At 41.7% G+C, this 14,340-nt stretch overlaps 1 protein-coding gene across 2 annotated transcripts in view; it reads left to right on the top strand.

Annotated features, from left to right (window-relative positions):
- The window catches only part of ADAMTS2 (ADAM metallopeptidase with thrombospondin type 1 motif 2), a 204,244-nt gene extending 192,241 nt beyond the window's left edge, over positions 1-12,003 (top strand). For both annotated transcript variants that reach the window (XM_081900570.1, XM_081900571.1), the window contains exons 19-22: positions 3,269-3,476; positions 5,508-5,637; positions 6,260-6,349; positions 11,087-12,003. In XM_081900570.1, coding sequence (XP_081756696.1) covers positions 3,269-3,476; positions 5,508-5,637; positions 6,260-6,349; positions 11,087-11,550 — 892 coding nt within the window. In that variant the 3' untranslated portion in view covers positions 11,551-12,003. The remainder of the gene's footprint in view (positions 1-3,268; positions 3,477-5,507; positions 5,638-6,259; positions 6,350-11,086) is intronic.
- Positions 12,004-14,340: the final 2,337 nt, after the last annotated feature.

The following is a 14,340-nucleotide window of genomic DNA, read 5'->3' as shown; positions in this document are numbered from 1 at the left end:
CTGATCAAGAGCTTCATTTTTGTTATTGTTGCGGGATTTTGAAAGTGAGTAGTCAAATTAACAGAAAAAGGGAATGGATGGGCAATGATAGCTCCAGCCTGCGTTCTGGCAATTCTGTCTCAAATCACTAGGCTGCAAGGGGTTGGAATCTTATTTTAATTCTCTGTTTAAGTTTCCATAATGTTTAATGCATCCATAATGCATAGCTTGTAGCAAGTAACAACAGAATATAACTAAAATTAATTAAAATTGTCATATGCTCTTTGGCTGGCACTCAAATGCCAACTCAGACAAGGGAGTCTTTACAGTGCTTCTAAAAATGACTCTGACTTTGGTAAGTAAGCAAAGGACAGGAGTTCCTCTGTAGTGATAAAAAGCATTGATAAATATCTCTATGGGTGGTATTCAGTTAAATTTTTACTCAGTGTAGATCCATTGTGAGGAATTCAACATAGTGATATAGCCAGTGCTTTTTTCTGGGGGGACGGATACCCCTAAACATTTTGTGAATCTAAGTTTGGCCTCATTGAGGGGCAGTATTAGAATATGAGTAGGAAAATGAGTGTACTCCTAAACATTTTTTTAGGGGGAAAAAGCACTGGTTACAGCAGTCATTCTGCCAGCCCAGCCTTTTAGCTTGCCAGGTGGAACAATTCCCCTCTCTCCTCCACCGGTGCTCTACTCTGTATATGGTTCTCCAAACCCCTGCCCAAGCCAATTTTTTTGGGGGGGGGTGCATGGGGAGGAGTGTGGGGGAAAGCTCCCTTGCACTAGCAGGATTCTTTGGGTTGGCATCTGCTAGTGGCAGCACTTGTTAGTTGAATCCGGACAGTGAAATCAATAGACCTAACTAAGGTCAGTGGGTCTACTGTGAATAAAATGTGACTGAATGCCCCCCTATATGTGCTTGTGGTATGGTCCAGAACGTTCAGGCGGTATAGATGTTCCTGGCTGAACTTAAAGAACATGAGTAGGCAGGTTCCACACACCCTTGCTGGGAGTAAGTCCCATGGAACATGGTGGGACCTACTTCCGAGTCGACATACCTAATACGGTTCCCGCAAGGTAAATAATATCAAAGTCATTTTACATTTCAAAAAGATGACCTTCTGTTTTGCCTAGAAGCCAGCAGGAGGCCAGTGCAAGCTGTGGAACAATCTGTACAATGCCCTCTGTCACTTTGCACCCCAGTGGGAGCTCACAAGCAGTCATCAAAGACAGGGCTATGTGGGCAGGGTCCTAGGAGAAAAGCTAGTAGGAAAGAGGTCCCAAACCATGGACATTCATTTGAAGGTCTTTAAAGGAACATGTGTAGGTTGGGGGTGGCACCTCCACCATGATCCCAGCCCCTCCGCACAACATGTCCATTGTGCCTGAATTTAAGGGCTGAGAGGGCACCTTCTAGGCATTCCCAGGGAGACAGAGAAGTGGCCATTAGCTAGTTTGGCCCTAAATGATCAGGAAGGGTGTGAGTACCATCTACAGTGGGTGCTCCTGTTCACCCAGACCTCAGTCTGTTATTGAACTGTGTGTGCTCTTATACGTTTTCGGGTATAGGAAACTGGGCTAGATGGAGCCTGAGCCTGACTCTCTAATGCACTTTGTTACATTTTCCACTATTTCCTTGGCAAAGCTTCGGGGCCAGAGGTTTGCAATGCTGGAGTTTTTAATGTTTGGATTTTTAGGATGTAATTGCCATCCTCTGTGTCACCAAGGCTGGCTCTCGGCAACAGCGGGGTGATGAATGAAACTCCTTTTAACCCTACTGGGAGTTGCAAGTTCCCTTTTGCATCATGGTATCTACTGAATTTTGAAAAATCCAGAAAGTACAGAGGTTAATATTCTATTCATTAGCATAGTACACTAAAGATTTAGAAGGACTTTAGCACTGCTCCTGAGAGAAATACATAAGATTGCTCTGAAAGCTTTATAATGGCAGGACAAACTGCATTGCTGTGGCCTCATTCTTTTTCATGCGGTTCCTTGGTTGATTGCTGAATTGCCGGCATATCCAAAGCAGCAAATTCATCTCTAAGAATTATGCTGCTCCTATGCCAGCATCTACCAACAACACTTGTTTTAGTGGTTTATCCCCCTGCTGGTTTCCACATGAATTATTTAGAACATTACAAATAGCTGTTGTTACGGAGCCTAGAAGGAAATTCTTTTCCTGTAAATCCAGCGTAGCTGCCACAGGCAAAACAAACAAACAAAAGTTTCATGGGGAGGGATCTAGCACAATAATTCAGATCACTGTTAGGGTGCATAATGAGATCTCGTATCTTTTGTGCTTATGTAATAATATCTGTCGGTTTAATGGCTCAGTATTTTTGTGACCGTGTGAAGTTTCCAGGATGAGCATTAGAATCCTTACGTTTAATTTTAATTTTAGGCAAAAGTTTAAAGATGTCAAACTAGGAAGAGGGCGGGCCATCAAAATGGTTTCTAAACTACAGTTTTAAAAAACTACAAAGTATCGAAGAGGATCAATGAAGCTCCTAGCATAGAATTTTTTTGTTGTTTCCTTCAACTGTCATAATTCAAGAATGGAACAAAATTAATAACTTGGCTAGATAAGAATACATGCAGTGACAGAAAACAATTAACTATTCAAATGAAAACCTACAACATTACACAGCTATAATGCCATGATTAAACATTCCTAGAGACGTCCCACTAGGTTTTTCTTCCTCCTCAGCTTGAGCAGCCCATGCTGTGTGTCAATCATTCCATCATAGCATGCCTTCAACTTGCCAGACAGAACAATCCAACCCCCCCCCCCATCTCCCTGGAACCAAGCCAATTTAGGAGAGAGAGGGAGCTGTATTGTGCTTCCACTGACAGAACTCATTAGTTGAATCCTGCCCCAGATGTTCACTTCTAGGAGACAAGAAAGCAGCTTCATTTGACCCTTCTGTTTCCTTGCCAGGAGTTTGAATTCCTTCCTTAGGCATGCTTAGAGGAAGACTGACTGAAATCAATGCGGCTTATGTTGGTCATGACTAAATTGTCCCATTGATTTCAACTGGTCCACTCTAAGCATGACCAAGTGGGGATTAGGGCCTATAAGTTTCCAAGCTGATGTAATGCAGTTTGCTCATATGCATCCTACCTGATTGGCACTCCATGGATATGTGTACAAGATGTGATGAGAGAAGCTGCCCTGAAACCATGACATTAAGAAATAGCAATCATCAAATTATTATTGTGTGACTTAAACATGTGCAATATAAACTCACCAGCCTGGACTTCTTTTTCATTGAACCAGATGGGTTACGGGAGACTGGGAACCTTGCAGCAAAAGTTGTGGGAAAACAGGATATCAGGTACGTTCTGTCCGCTGCATCCAACCGCTGCACGATAACACAAACCGCTCTGTCCATGCCAAATACTGCAACAGCGATCGCCCAGAGGGCAGGAGGGTTTGCAACCGGGAGCTTTGCCCTGCGCAGTGGCGGATAGGACCCTGGTCACAGGTAAGCAGGATTTTGTTTTGTCATTCAAATTACATTTGGAAGTGCCTATATTAATAAAGGTGGTGTCAAATTCGCTTTAGTGAATTGGTTGTGAGCCTTAGTGTTTCACATCATTGGGGGGGGGGGACATCGAATGTCAAGATTGCACAAGTTGCATGTTTGTTGGTTAACTTCCATAATTGTGCAGCAATATAACCATACTGTTAAAAACCAAGAATCTAGTTTGCCTGTCCCTATACTATATTTGCACTCATCTGTCATAATGCTGACAAAGAGATGTGTGTGGCAGAGTAAGCAGGCAGGCAGGTGGGCACACCAGGCAGGTCCTCCCATGTTCTTCCTGTTGCCGCTGCCAGCTGACCCAGGTGGGTAGAAGAAAGCAAGACAGTGGTGCAGGCAGGCAATGCAGGTAAGCCGACAGGTAGAGCAAGAAAGCCTTGCTGCACTTCCTCTGTTGTTGCCAGAGCTTCTGCCACTGGTGGGGGAAGGGGGAAAGAGGGACTTCCCCCGTCAGTGGCCGCCACACCAACACCAAAAGGAAGCCCACAAAGGCTTGGCTGTGGTGGCAGGGTAAGGATGGGGACTAAGGTGGGAAAGACTTTCTCTCCTTCTTGGCCCTCCCACCAGCAGTAGTGGCAGGGTGAAAGGGTACCCACCCCAGTGGCGTAGCGTGGGTTGTCAGCACCCGGGGCAAGGCAAGTAATTTGCACCCCCTAACCCGTGGATTTGCGCCCCCTAACCCGTGGATTTGCGCTCCCTAACCCTAACCCCCAGATGTTGCACCCGGCTGGCCCCCCCTGCACCCCCCACGCTACGCCACTGACCCACCCACCTGTGGTGGCAGCAACAGGGAGCATGGGGATGTTGGGTGAGCTATGGCAGAAGGGTTTGAGAACAAGCTGTGAGATGGAGGAGGAAGGACGGGCAAGCTGTGAAATGATGGGGAGGAGTTTGGGGTGAGGTGTAAAGAGAGGGAGAGGGGTTAGCTAGTTTTAAAGGCAGCAGCCTCTAGTGCAGTTATAAAAATTGTGTTAACTGGGTCACAGGTGAGGGGCAGAAACCTTTGGGGATATTCCCAGTACTACTTTGCACCATGTCAGGATGCAGTGAGGCTTCATAGTCCCAAAATCCTGGGCGGGGCTTTGTGGGCAGGAACTGGACCATGCAACCTGCCATCAAAGCCCATGATATGATCAAATCACGAGAATGCAAAACTGATCCCAGGACCAGAAGTCAGTGCAAGAGAGCAGAAACTACAAACCCATCACTGAGAGTAGGGGTGGTATTCAACCAAATTTTACTTAGAGTAGGCCCATTGAAATTAAGTTGGGTCCATCAATTTCAGTGGATCTGCTCTGAGTAAAAAAAATTGAGTACCATTCTATGAGTGGAAGCACACGCCAGGAGCTGGAACAAACAGTCAAATGTTTGTCATCAGTTCAATGAATGCAGAATCTGAAGAGAGCATGTGAAGGCTAAGCTGTGAGGAGGATCACATCAAGTTATGGGATCAGGGAAGCAATCTGGAACAATGAGCCACCCTATGGCAGTAGCCTACATAGCAGGGGATGCATGGACCAGCCATTCAGGATGCTAACTTACTGCAGAGTTCTGCATTTGCTGTACTCAGTTGCTATTATTATTATTACCATAATTGTTACAAACACTTCAGACAGGCAAACACCCCAAGTCAGAGCCCCTTGTGGGTTTCATTATGCACATAGAACACCTCTTTATTTCAATAGACATAGTAGGTCCACAGCAGAAAAGAAGCTCTCTGTGGTTATTGGAGCTCCTTTGCTCCAAAGAAATACAAGGCTGGCTTGTTGTAATCTAACATCTAACACTACTATATATAGCAGTTAGAGTCCACTTTGGTTTAGGGTTCTTGGTTGTACGGATGACAACGATGAGCAGTGGTAAGTAACAATAAATAATCGTTTTCATACAAATCATGTTACCTGTAACAATGCCAACTGCCGATAAATTAGCAAAAGTGAAGTTGACTCCTGGTTTCTGTTTTCTCTCCAGTGCTCTGTAACCTGTGGTAATGGTACACAAGACAGACAAGTTCTGTGCAGGACAAGAGAAAACGTTATTGGCTTCTGTAAAGAAGACAAGCCAGAGACAAAGAGGTTATGCATTCTACCTTTGTGTCCCAGTGAGTGCTGATCCCTCTTTTCTATTTATTTGGGGTGGGTGACTTGTGGCAATTGTGCCAGTGATACAATTAAATTTTGTAGTGATTTTTAGAATACAGTAAGCCCGCAACTTACGCACATTTAACTTCTGCGTGTTCAGCTTGGCAAAAGACATAAAAAGGGGGCAGGTGTCAATTTTGGTTCTATGACACTACCTTTCTACTGGTGTGGTACACATGTTTTCAAACAGGTCCAGGCTGCAACATTTTCAGGCATACATGCTGCAGCCTGGACCTGTTTGAAAACGTCTACCACACCAGTAGAGAGGTAGAGTCATCAGAGAACCAAAATTGTATGTGTGACAAATCCTTGAAATGGTGGGAAGCCTGCATGAAAAAGCATGTGTGTGATGCACAAATTTGTTCTGTTTTGTCTTGACTTTTCTGCAGACATTTCACCAATGTGATGACTTTGAGTAGAGGTGCCCTAACTGACATTATTTAAAACTAATAATGTACTGCTGTAGTTTTTCAAAAGCTATTTTCTTTCTTAGAATAGTAGCTACTAATTCTGTTCAGTCAACCAAAATGGTGCATTAAGAAGCTTACAAATATTTTTTTTCCTTACTATGTTCTCTTTCAGGAAATTCATCTGATACATCAAAGAAAACTTACAGGATACAATGGCTGTCAAGACCGGACCCAGATTATCCCATCCAGAAAATATCTTCAAGTAAAAGACCCATTTATAACTCTGCCTTTGCCCTTAAATGCATGCCACATCAAATGTGGACTTTGCCTTCTGCTCTATTCTTCTTCCTATATGGAAAATTTCCTTGAATCTGCCAAGTCTTACCTTGGGCTGAATCTTTTTTTCCCTGCACTGGGCCTTGGTGCACAGTGTCTTTCTTCTCTGGAGATTGAGTAGCACTTGCTGCAGTGGCGATCGTGAAGGTGTTGGATGTATGAAGTTGGATCTCTTCGGTGTGTTGGAAGTCCTCTAAAAAGTGAGCTGGTATCAGTTTGCTTGTTGATTGGTGATGGTGAAAAAAGGCTCTTAACTGGCTCATGATTTCAGTTTGATGGTGAAACCGAGAACTTATTGTGAATGTGATCACATCACAATAATGACACCTTGTAGTGCTAAAAGTTCTCCTTTTGTCTAAAGGTCCTCTATCTTACAACAAGTTAGCTTCAGTGTTTTTGCAGGGTAGTCAAACGAATGTGCTCATTCCATCATGGTTCTTTACAGTCTCATTGCTTATTAACTCATGCGTCACAATTTTTTAAATTCCTGGCTTTAACATTTTCATTTGTTTCCATGAAAAAAGTTGATTACTACAGGTAGATGAAACTCTCTTGATATTCCTGTCAGATGCTGCTACTGTGCTATGCTTTTATTGAAGCTCTTCTACCTATATTTTTTCTTTCCAAAACCAGCAAGGGAATCTTCACACAATTTTGCCAGAAAGTTCCTTCTGTTGTTATTATTTTTTAACACATATAATGCAAATAGGAAACCAGTATGGCAAAACATGTGGTCTATGCTACAGGTTGTGGTGTGCAGTATTTCAATATCATTGAGACAATATGACATTGTCGTGCTGTGCAATGTCAAGAATTGTTCAGCAGTGAACTCTTTATACATCATTGCATCCATCAGTCTTTTTTCACCATTTGCATGTTTGACTTGACTGGTTCAGTTGTGTGTGTGTGTATGTGTGCGTGTGCGTGTATGTTTGTGATCTATAGATGTGTCAACTGGCAAACATAACAGTGTGAACAATGACAGAATTACCTCAATTTTTATTGCTTTGTTTCATTTTGCTTAGGGAGAAAGAAACTACATTTAGAAAAATGCCTTAAAACTTTAATTGCATTGGCATTAACCACCAGTTCCAGCTTTAAATATACAAATAGTGCACTGGTACCATGAATTGATATTCATGTACGGTGTTTTTACTTGAATGCTAAAACACTGGACGGACGTTTGCACAGTCGGGTGTATGAGAAAGGAAAGGATCACTAGCCACCTAAAAGAAAGGGCCATTGCCCAACTTACCCTGTTTTAACTGGTAGATATTTGCTTCGGCCTGTGTTTGTGCTGAAGATCTATAACTCACTGTTTATAAAACCACTTATATAAACATCAAATAACAGGCGCATATCAGTACCTGAGGATCATGGCAAATTGCTTGCTACCTTTCTCCACCAAATCATATCCCTTAGGAAGGTGGTCCTGTGGATCTTCTAACAATGTAGCACTTCAAAATTGTCATTATCATGTGATCACATATTTAAATTTTGCTGTTACTATGATGATTGCCTGCAACCTGTTCGTAATTTTACATGGCAACGAAAAAGGCAAAGACACGTTATCTGGCACTAAATACTGTTATGTAAAATAATTGGTGTTTAACTGTTATCAACTTATTCATGACTGTTAGTTACCTTTAAATAGACAACTGTTGAGTGATGTTTCAAGCTATGGATGGCTATTGAGAATGGTGCAATAAGGTATCTGGGCATTGTGCACTAGATCTATATGCACTTTGGTTTATCAGGGATATTTTATTAGTGTTTTGTATGTATTTAACATATTATTAAAGATGTGCCAATTCAGTTTGCTTTTCAATATTTTTTTATGAGGCCAGTTGAAATGTGTACCAAAGTGACTGTGCAAATGACTATTTTTTTCTTACTGCTCAGTTGAAGACATACTTCCAGTCTGTCATGCATACTGCAAAATAAAATAAGATGAAAGTTCAGCAGGTCTGGCAGTTTTGCTTTAGGAAAACAAAATAAACTTACTCTGACATATATGCAAGAGAAACAACCAAGAGTGCCCCTTAAAGACTAAGGTTTATTGTGGCATAAACTTTTGAGTGTGCAACTGGGTTGCAGCTGACAGACATTTATGCCCCAAAAAAACATGTTCAAGACTCTGATTCTGTTGTTTTTGCTGCAACAGACTAACATGGCTATCCTTCTGGAGATTTCTTTATATAAAATGTAATTATGAATGGGAAGTATATTGACTGTATCACAAGAGTCAATTATTTCATGTGGCTCTGTATTTGATCTGCATGTTTTGGGGAATGTTTCACTGTTGTTGAAATAAGGCATTTTTCTAAAGATGCTTTAAGAGGTTCTTACATTGAGGAGCCAACAAACTTAATTTAAGTTTGAGATACTTGCTATGATTTACTCACCTTATAAATTTGGTAATATTCTAATCCTATTTCTTAGAATGGGTTTATATATAAAGAATACATGCTATCCTTATCTTTATAGAACACAATAATCACCTTTTTATTGTTCTCTCGCCCTCAAAACAAAAGGACTGATAGTTCATGTAGAAAGGGGCTAATTTAAAGTTGTTTTCTTTGTTAATCAATTCTACATTTCCTAGACTGATATGTTTGCCAACTAAACACACTCATACCCTAATTTATTTAAGTAGAGGATGCGTGAAGAGACACCGTGTATCCTTTCTAAAATCAGTGAATGCGTCTGCAATTGATCAGGTGATGCTTTATGTTGCAGTGTGGTTGAGAACCTGACACACATGCTGCTGCTGCTATCCCTGCCTGCAGTGCTGTCCTAATAGCCTTGTGATGTTGCGATGACATCATGGTTACTTGCACCCTTCCCCTTAGAACACTTGAAAATGTGCATTTGGAACCTCATGGGGGACCAATGCTGCTGGGAGGGTGGATTTCAAGCAGGGAAATAGAAGGTGGGGTTAAGCCCTCCTCCACAAACACCACTCATTGCTTCTCTGCTCCTTGTTGCCCTCACTGGAAGAACTTGCTCCTGCTCTAAAAGGGCCATTGAGCTTTACAAATGGATTTTTACCATTTGAGCCCTAGTATTACCAGGGCAGGCCAAATACGTTCTGGTGCTTGAAGCACTCCTCCCACTAATTAAGAAATGGAACTATCATCCTGGTGAACTCCATGGAGGCTTCATTGAAATGGACAAGAGCAAAGCAAGGTTCATTTTAGTGAGGCTTGCCCTGGAAAGTTTCTCAGTGGATTGTAAATCATAACGTCACTTCCAACAGTTTAAAATCTGCTTCACTCAGGCTTACCTTATGTTAAGGCGGCATGGGTGTCCTCCAGAAGTAAACACATAAAGGGATGAGTGACAGGAACATATTCTTGAGCAGTATTGTGCATGCCCCAGGGACCCTGGATTTGATCTTGCTGTCAGTTCCTTGTCTGTACAAAGGTGTTTGGAAGAACCGGCCTCCTGTTCATCCTGTATTTAATAGGTGCAGGAAACACTGGTGTTAGACCGATAGAACAGCAGCAAAATGGCACCATCTACAGCCATAAGAGGGGTGTCTGCAGGTTCAGGAGAACCTCAAGGTTTGAAAAAGCACTGGGGAAAAAAAACTCGGGGGGGGGGGGACTCCTAACAGGGAAACTGAGCATGCGGATCAGAAACCCAGGTGGGAAGGAGGATGGAATGGCGTGTGTTGAATAGGGAGCATTGTACATTACAACTGTAACATTTGCTGCCATGGTAAAGTGCTTTCTTTTTTTTAGTATAGTATTTTTTTCTTGCTTTGGGAGTTCTACAGAACTTCTACAATGTATTAGCATTGGGATATATCATTCTGTATATCCCAATGCCGCTGTTAAACTCTTTTAATCCTAGGAGGCCATGAAGCAGAAATCCTTCTTTTTGGGCAGCTTACCAAATCTGCTAGCTGGATGTCAATATACTAATGTAAAACAAATCCTTGTTGTAATCAAAACAACAACAACAGGGATGCAATAAAAAAACCATTTGAGTTTCTAAGAAGTTACCTGAAGTTTCCATTGCAGCCCCTGGCTAAGGAAAATCAGAGTCTAGTGGCCAGCAATATAGATTAATTGACTGCCCCTGGAGTTCTTCAACTTAATGAACCAGGAGTCCGTTTTCAGTGGCGCAAGCTAAAGCTGGTTGTTCAGGGCCAGGGGTCTGATGTTATGGATACCATGTAAGAGAAGCTATTGGAAATGCTTCGGCATGGTGACAGCGACATGCAACCCCTGCAGTGTGTCAGAGATGCTCATGAATTTCCACACTCAATGCCAGCTGCTGATACAAGTGTAAGGAAATTCTCCATGTGAGTGGTCCCTCCCACAATGGAAGGATAATGGATCCATTGCTACACAATTACATCCCATTAAGCAGCCATAATATGTGTGAGTCCGAGGCCAAGAGCATCTTGAAACCACAACATTCAGGAATGTAAGTGAGTCCCCTTCTAATTTGTCATCACATATCATAAAGGTTGGAGCAGTGTGTAAAACTCTGATGTGAAATTTTAGATCACTGCAAGAAATGTGAGAATGCTTCCGTCAAGGCCCAGTATCAGGTCTTAGTAATATTGTATACAAGAGCCTCTAAGTCCAAGTTTGCTTGATTCTGACTCTGGTTTTATAGTATACACATAATTCCTGTTTTTCTCTTCCAGAAGAACGTTGCCAAGGAGACAAGTCAATGTTTTGTCGCATGGAAGTTCTCTCTCGGTACTGTACAATTCCTGGTTACAATAAACTATGTTGCAAGTCTTGTAAAATGTACAGTAACACGACAGGAAGTGGAAACTCAACAGAATCCAACCATAGCAAGGTTAATGATATCGAAGAGGCTACCTCTCCAACACTTACAACACCTGTTGACGTTCACATCCCACATACCACTTCAGGCCCACCCATTGTTCCCAAGATAAGCATCACCGGTTCCAACGCAACTGAAGATCGGCCACAAGGCAACACTGTGGATGTTCCGTATAAAATTCACGGACTGGAAAATGAAGTGCCACACCACAACATCATCTTGCGGAGGAGACCACCTTACAAACGGACAAGGAACCAAAGAATTCAAGAGCTGATGGCTGAAAAAAGGAAACAAGAAATGCTCAGGAAACTGCATTAAAATGGAAAGACAACACAAAGTTGTTTTCCTCTCTTATAGAGAGATGCTACCACCGCTGGAGCAAAGCCCATGTCACCAGAGAGACTTAGATACAAATAGTGGTGCTATGGCAGAAATGCCAAATGCTATAGCCTGCAATAAAAAAGGAAATTTAGGATTATTTAAGTTAATATAAATATTATAATGGCTAAGGTTACAAGGTGCCACAGATACTAGTGCAATATCTTCATAGGTTTCACTGCTACTTAGCGGTGGTGCCTCGCTAAGGTCAGCAGGGTTCTTTTGTGGGCTCTCTTGCGCCCTCAGTGTGTGTTCTTGAGTCCAACAGAATGTTTCTTGGGTGCACTCTGTAGAATTAAGAAGAGATTCTAATAGCTTGATCCAAATCCCCCAGCAGTGTTTGGAGGCCTCTTGATAGAACTTCAGCTTCAGGGAAGCACATGTCTGTTTTTTATATATATAAAAAATCAAGTCCTACCTATACTTATGTGGAAATAAGTTCAATTTATTTCTGTGGAACTTATGTCAAAGTCAGTGTGCTGGAATCTGGTGCGCCATTTTTGCCTGTCTTTCCATTGAATTAAATGGTGGTGCTACCATACTCAGACGGCAGCAAAAAATGGGCTACCATGATATAAAGGACCTAATTCAGATCCTGTTTCAGGAATCAAGCATAAATCAAGCTTTCTGTTAACCACTTGAAAAACAAAAGTAGGTCAGAATTGATGCCACGTAATGTACAAAATAAGAAAGCAAAAACAACAACAGAATGATAACTACTGCATGCAGCACAAGTCGGACCAAAGTATCTTTTAACACTGTTGTCCTTGTAGAAGGAAGATTTACATGCTAGTGTTGGGGAATGCTCCAGTAAAAGGCATCATCACTGTATCTGCTTTTTCTCACATTTAGGGACCAATACATTCTTAACATTAATCAATATACTAGCCCCAGTCAACTTCAGCTAGAGGAGTAGCACACTAAACTTTAGCACCATGTTCTAAAATAATAGCATTCAGGAAAATATGTTTTAAGTTATTAATATATTCACTCACCGGATCGAGCTGCATTGCCCCAGTCTCCTCTGGTTCTGCATTTCATCATCTTAAATGCTTGCAATGCAATTACTACAGAGTTTTAACAGGTGTAGATCATTTCCCCCAACTTTTACCAATACTCTGATTCATTTAAATGACTGGATTGCCCTTTGATTTCAGTTGGTGCTTTTTGTGTGTGAAGAAAATGTAGCTTTTGCTTATTCCGGGTTTTTTACAGTGCAATGTTATGTAACTGTGATGGTGAACAACTTGGGTTTTCAGCCATTCATTAGGACAACTGTACTGTAGCAGAAGCAAACGCATGTCATTATGCATATATATGTATACACAGTACTGAATCGCTTAGCAATGTATAGTTTGACAGCCCTTTGAGTACTGGTTTCACCCCACACAGCACTTTCAGAAAGCGTGCAGCAACATAGTCGGTTTACTGCTCATTTTGATCAAAGATCAATGTACAGTCAGATCCTAAAGGTGTTTATTTGTCAGTAAGCCCAAGCACTAGGACTTACTTCTCAATAGGTGTGCTCAGGACAGCAACTTTAGATTGGTTATTCAAAAACATCCATGTTAATTCCTGACTAGGTATGGTCTTAAAGCTTGAGCCAGGTCTGAAAATGAAGTTTCCCCATCAATTTAACTTGATAGTGGAATAGATCACACTCCCAGGTATATCTGCTATTTTTAAACATCTAGTGGCTGCTGGGGAAAATAGCTGAGCACAGGGAAATATTTTGGGTGCTATTGCTAGTACAGTAGTTCAATGGCTGCATGGACTAAAAAGCCTGTATGTGGTGTGTGTGTTAAAAAAATATATCTTCCTGCTCTGACTACCATGTTTATCTGAGCTGCTTAATGCTTACCAGTTAATGCAAGATTCTGAATGCTGTTGCTGCCTTCATAATCTAACTGAACAGCAGCTCATTAGTACAAGTTAAACCACAGATTTCAGAGGCAACTTATTAAGCAATTCAAAGTTTTCATTGGCATACCTTGTAGGTGGCAAATAGATGGTGGTTGGGATTGGAATGGTTGTTCTATGAGTGAGGGTTCCAACGTACACTACTATTGACATAGCAGAACATTCTGGAAACAGTAAACATTTCAAGACTAGTACCAGGGCCGGCCCATTCATGAGGCAAAGTGAGGTGATTGCCTCAGGTGACAGGATTCACTGGGGCAGCAGATCCTGGTGTTCCTTAGCACCATTTTGGAGCCAAAATGTCCTGGGCTGGCCCTGGCTGGTCTTCCTCTGAAATTGTAGAACTCATCTGAAAGACATAGGTTTGCTTTTTTGCCAAACAGTCTGATTCCACTTTCTCTTTGTCCCCCTTCATATTAATGTACTTTCATGAACACCTATGGTGGAAAATATTTTCCAAATGACAGCCTATTTAGTGGGAGAGGTCTTTCCAGTGTAAGGCCTGATATAATCTTAATCTTGCTTAATTCAAAAGTTAGTTTCTCCACCCCACCCCCACAAAAAGGGGCAATTGCATGTTCTGTTCTGTTCACTGTATATGTAGCATAATAATGTGAAGTGTCTGAAGAAATAAATCCCATGACAGCTAATTAATTTTATTGGAACTTGCTAATGATATTGGAAGCAATTAGGGGCATGTGTTAGTAATTAGGGACATAGAATTGCTCAGTTTTTCTGGAAAGGCTGCCACCCAGCAGAATGCTTTGGAGCACAATATTATGCCATCACTTCGTGGAAATGAGGACAATT

The sequence above is a fragment of the Podarcis melisellensis genome (assembly GCF_964234715.1).
Source record: "Podarcis melisellensis genome assembly, chromosome: 2".
Classification (NCBI taxonomy): Eukaryota; Metazoa; Chordata; class Lepidosauria; order Squamata; family Lacertidae; genus Podarcis; species Podarcis melisellensis.
Note: the sequence above shows the minus strand (reverse complement) of the source record. Positions and strands in the feature narration are given on the sequence as shown.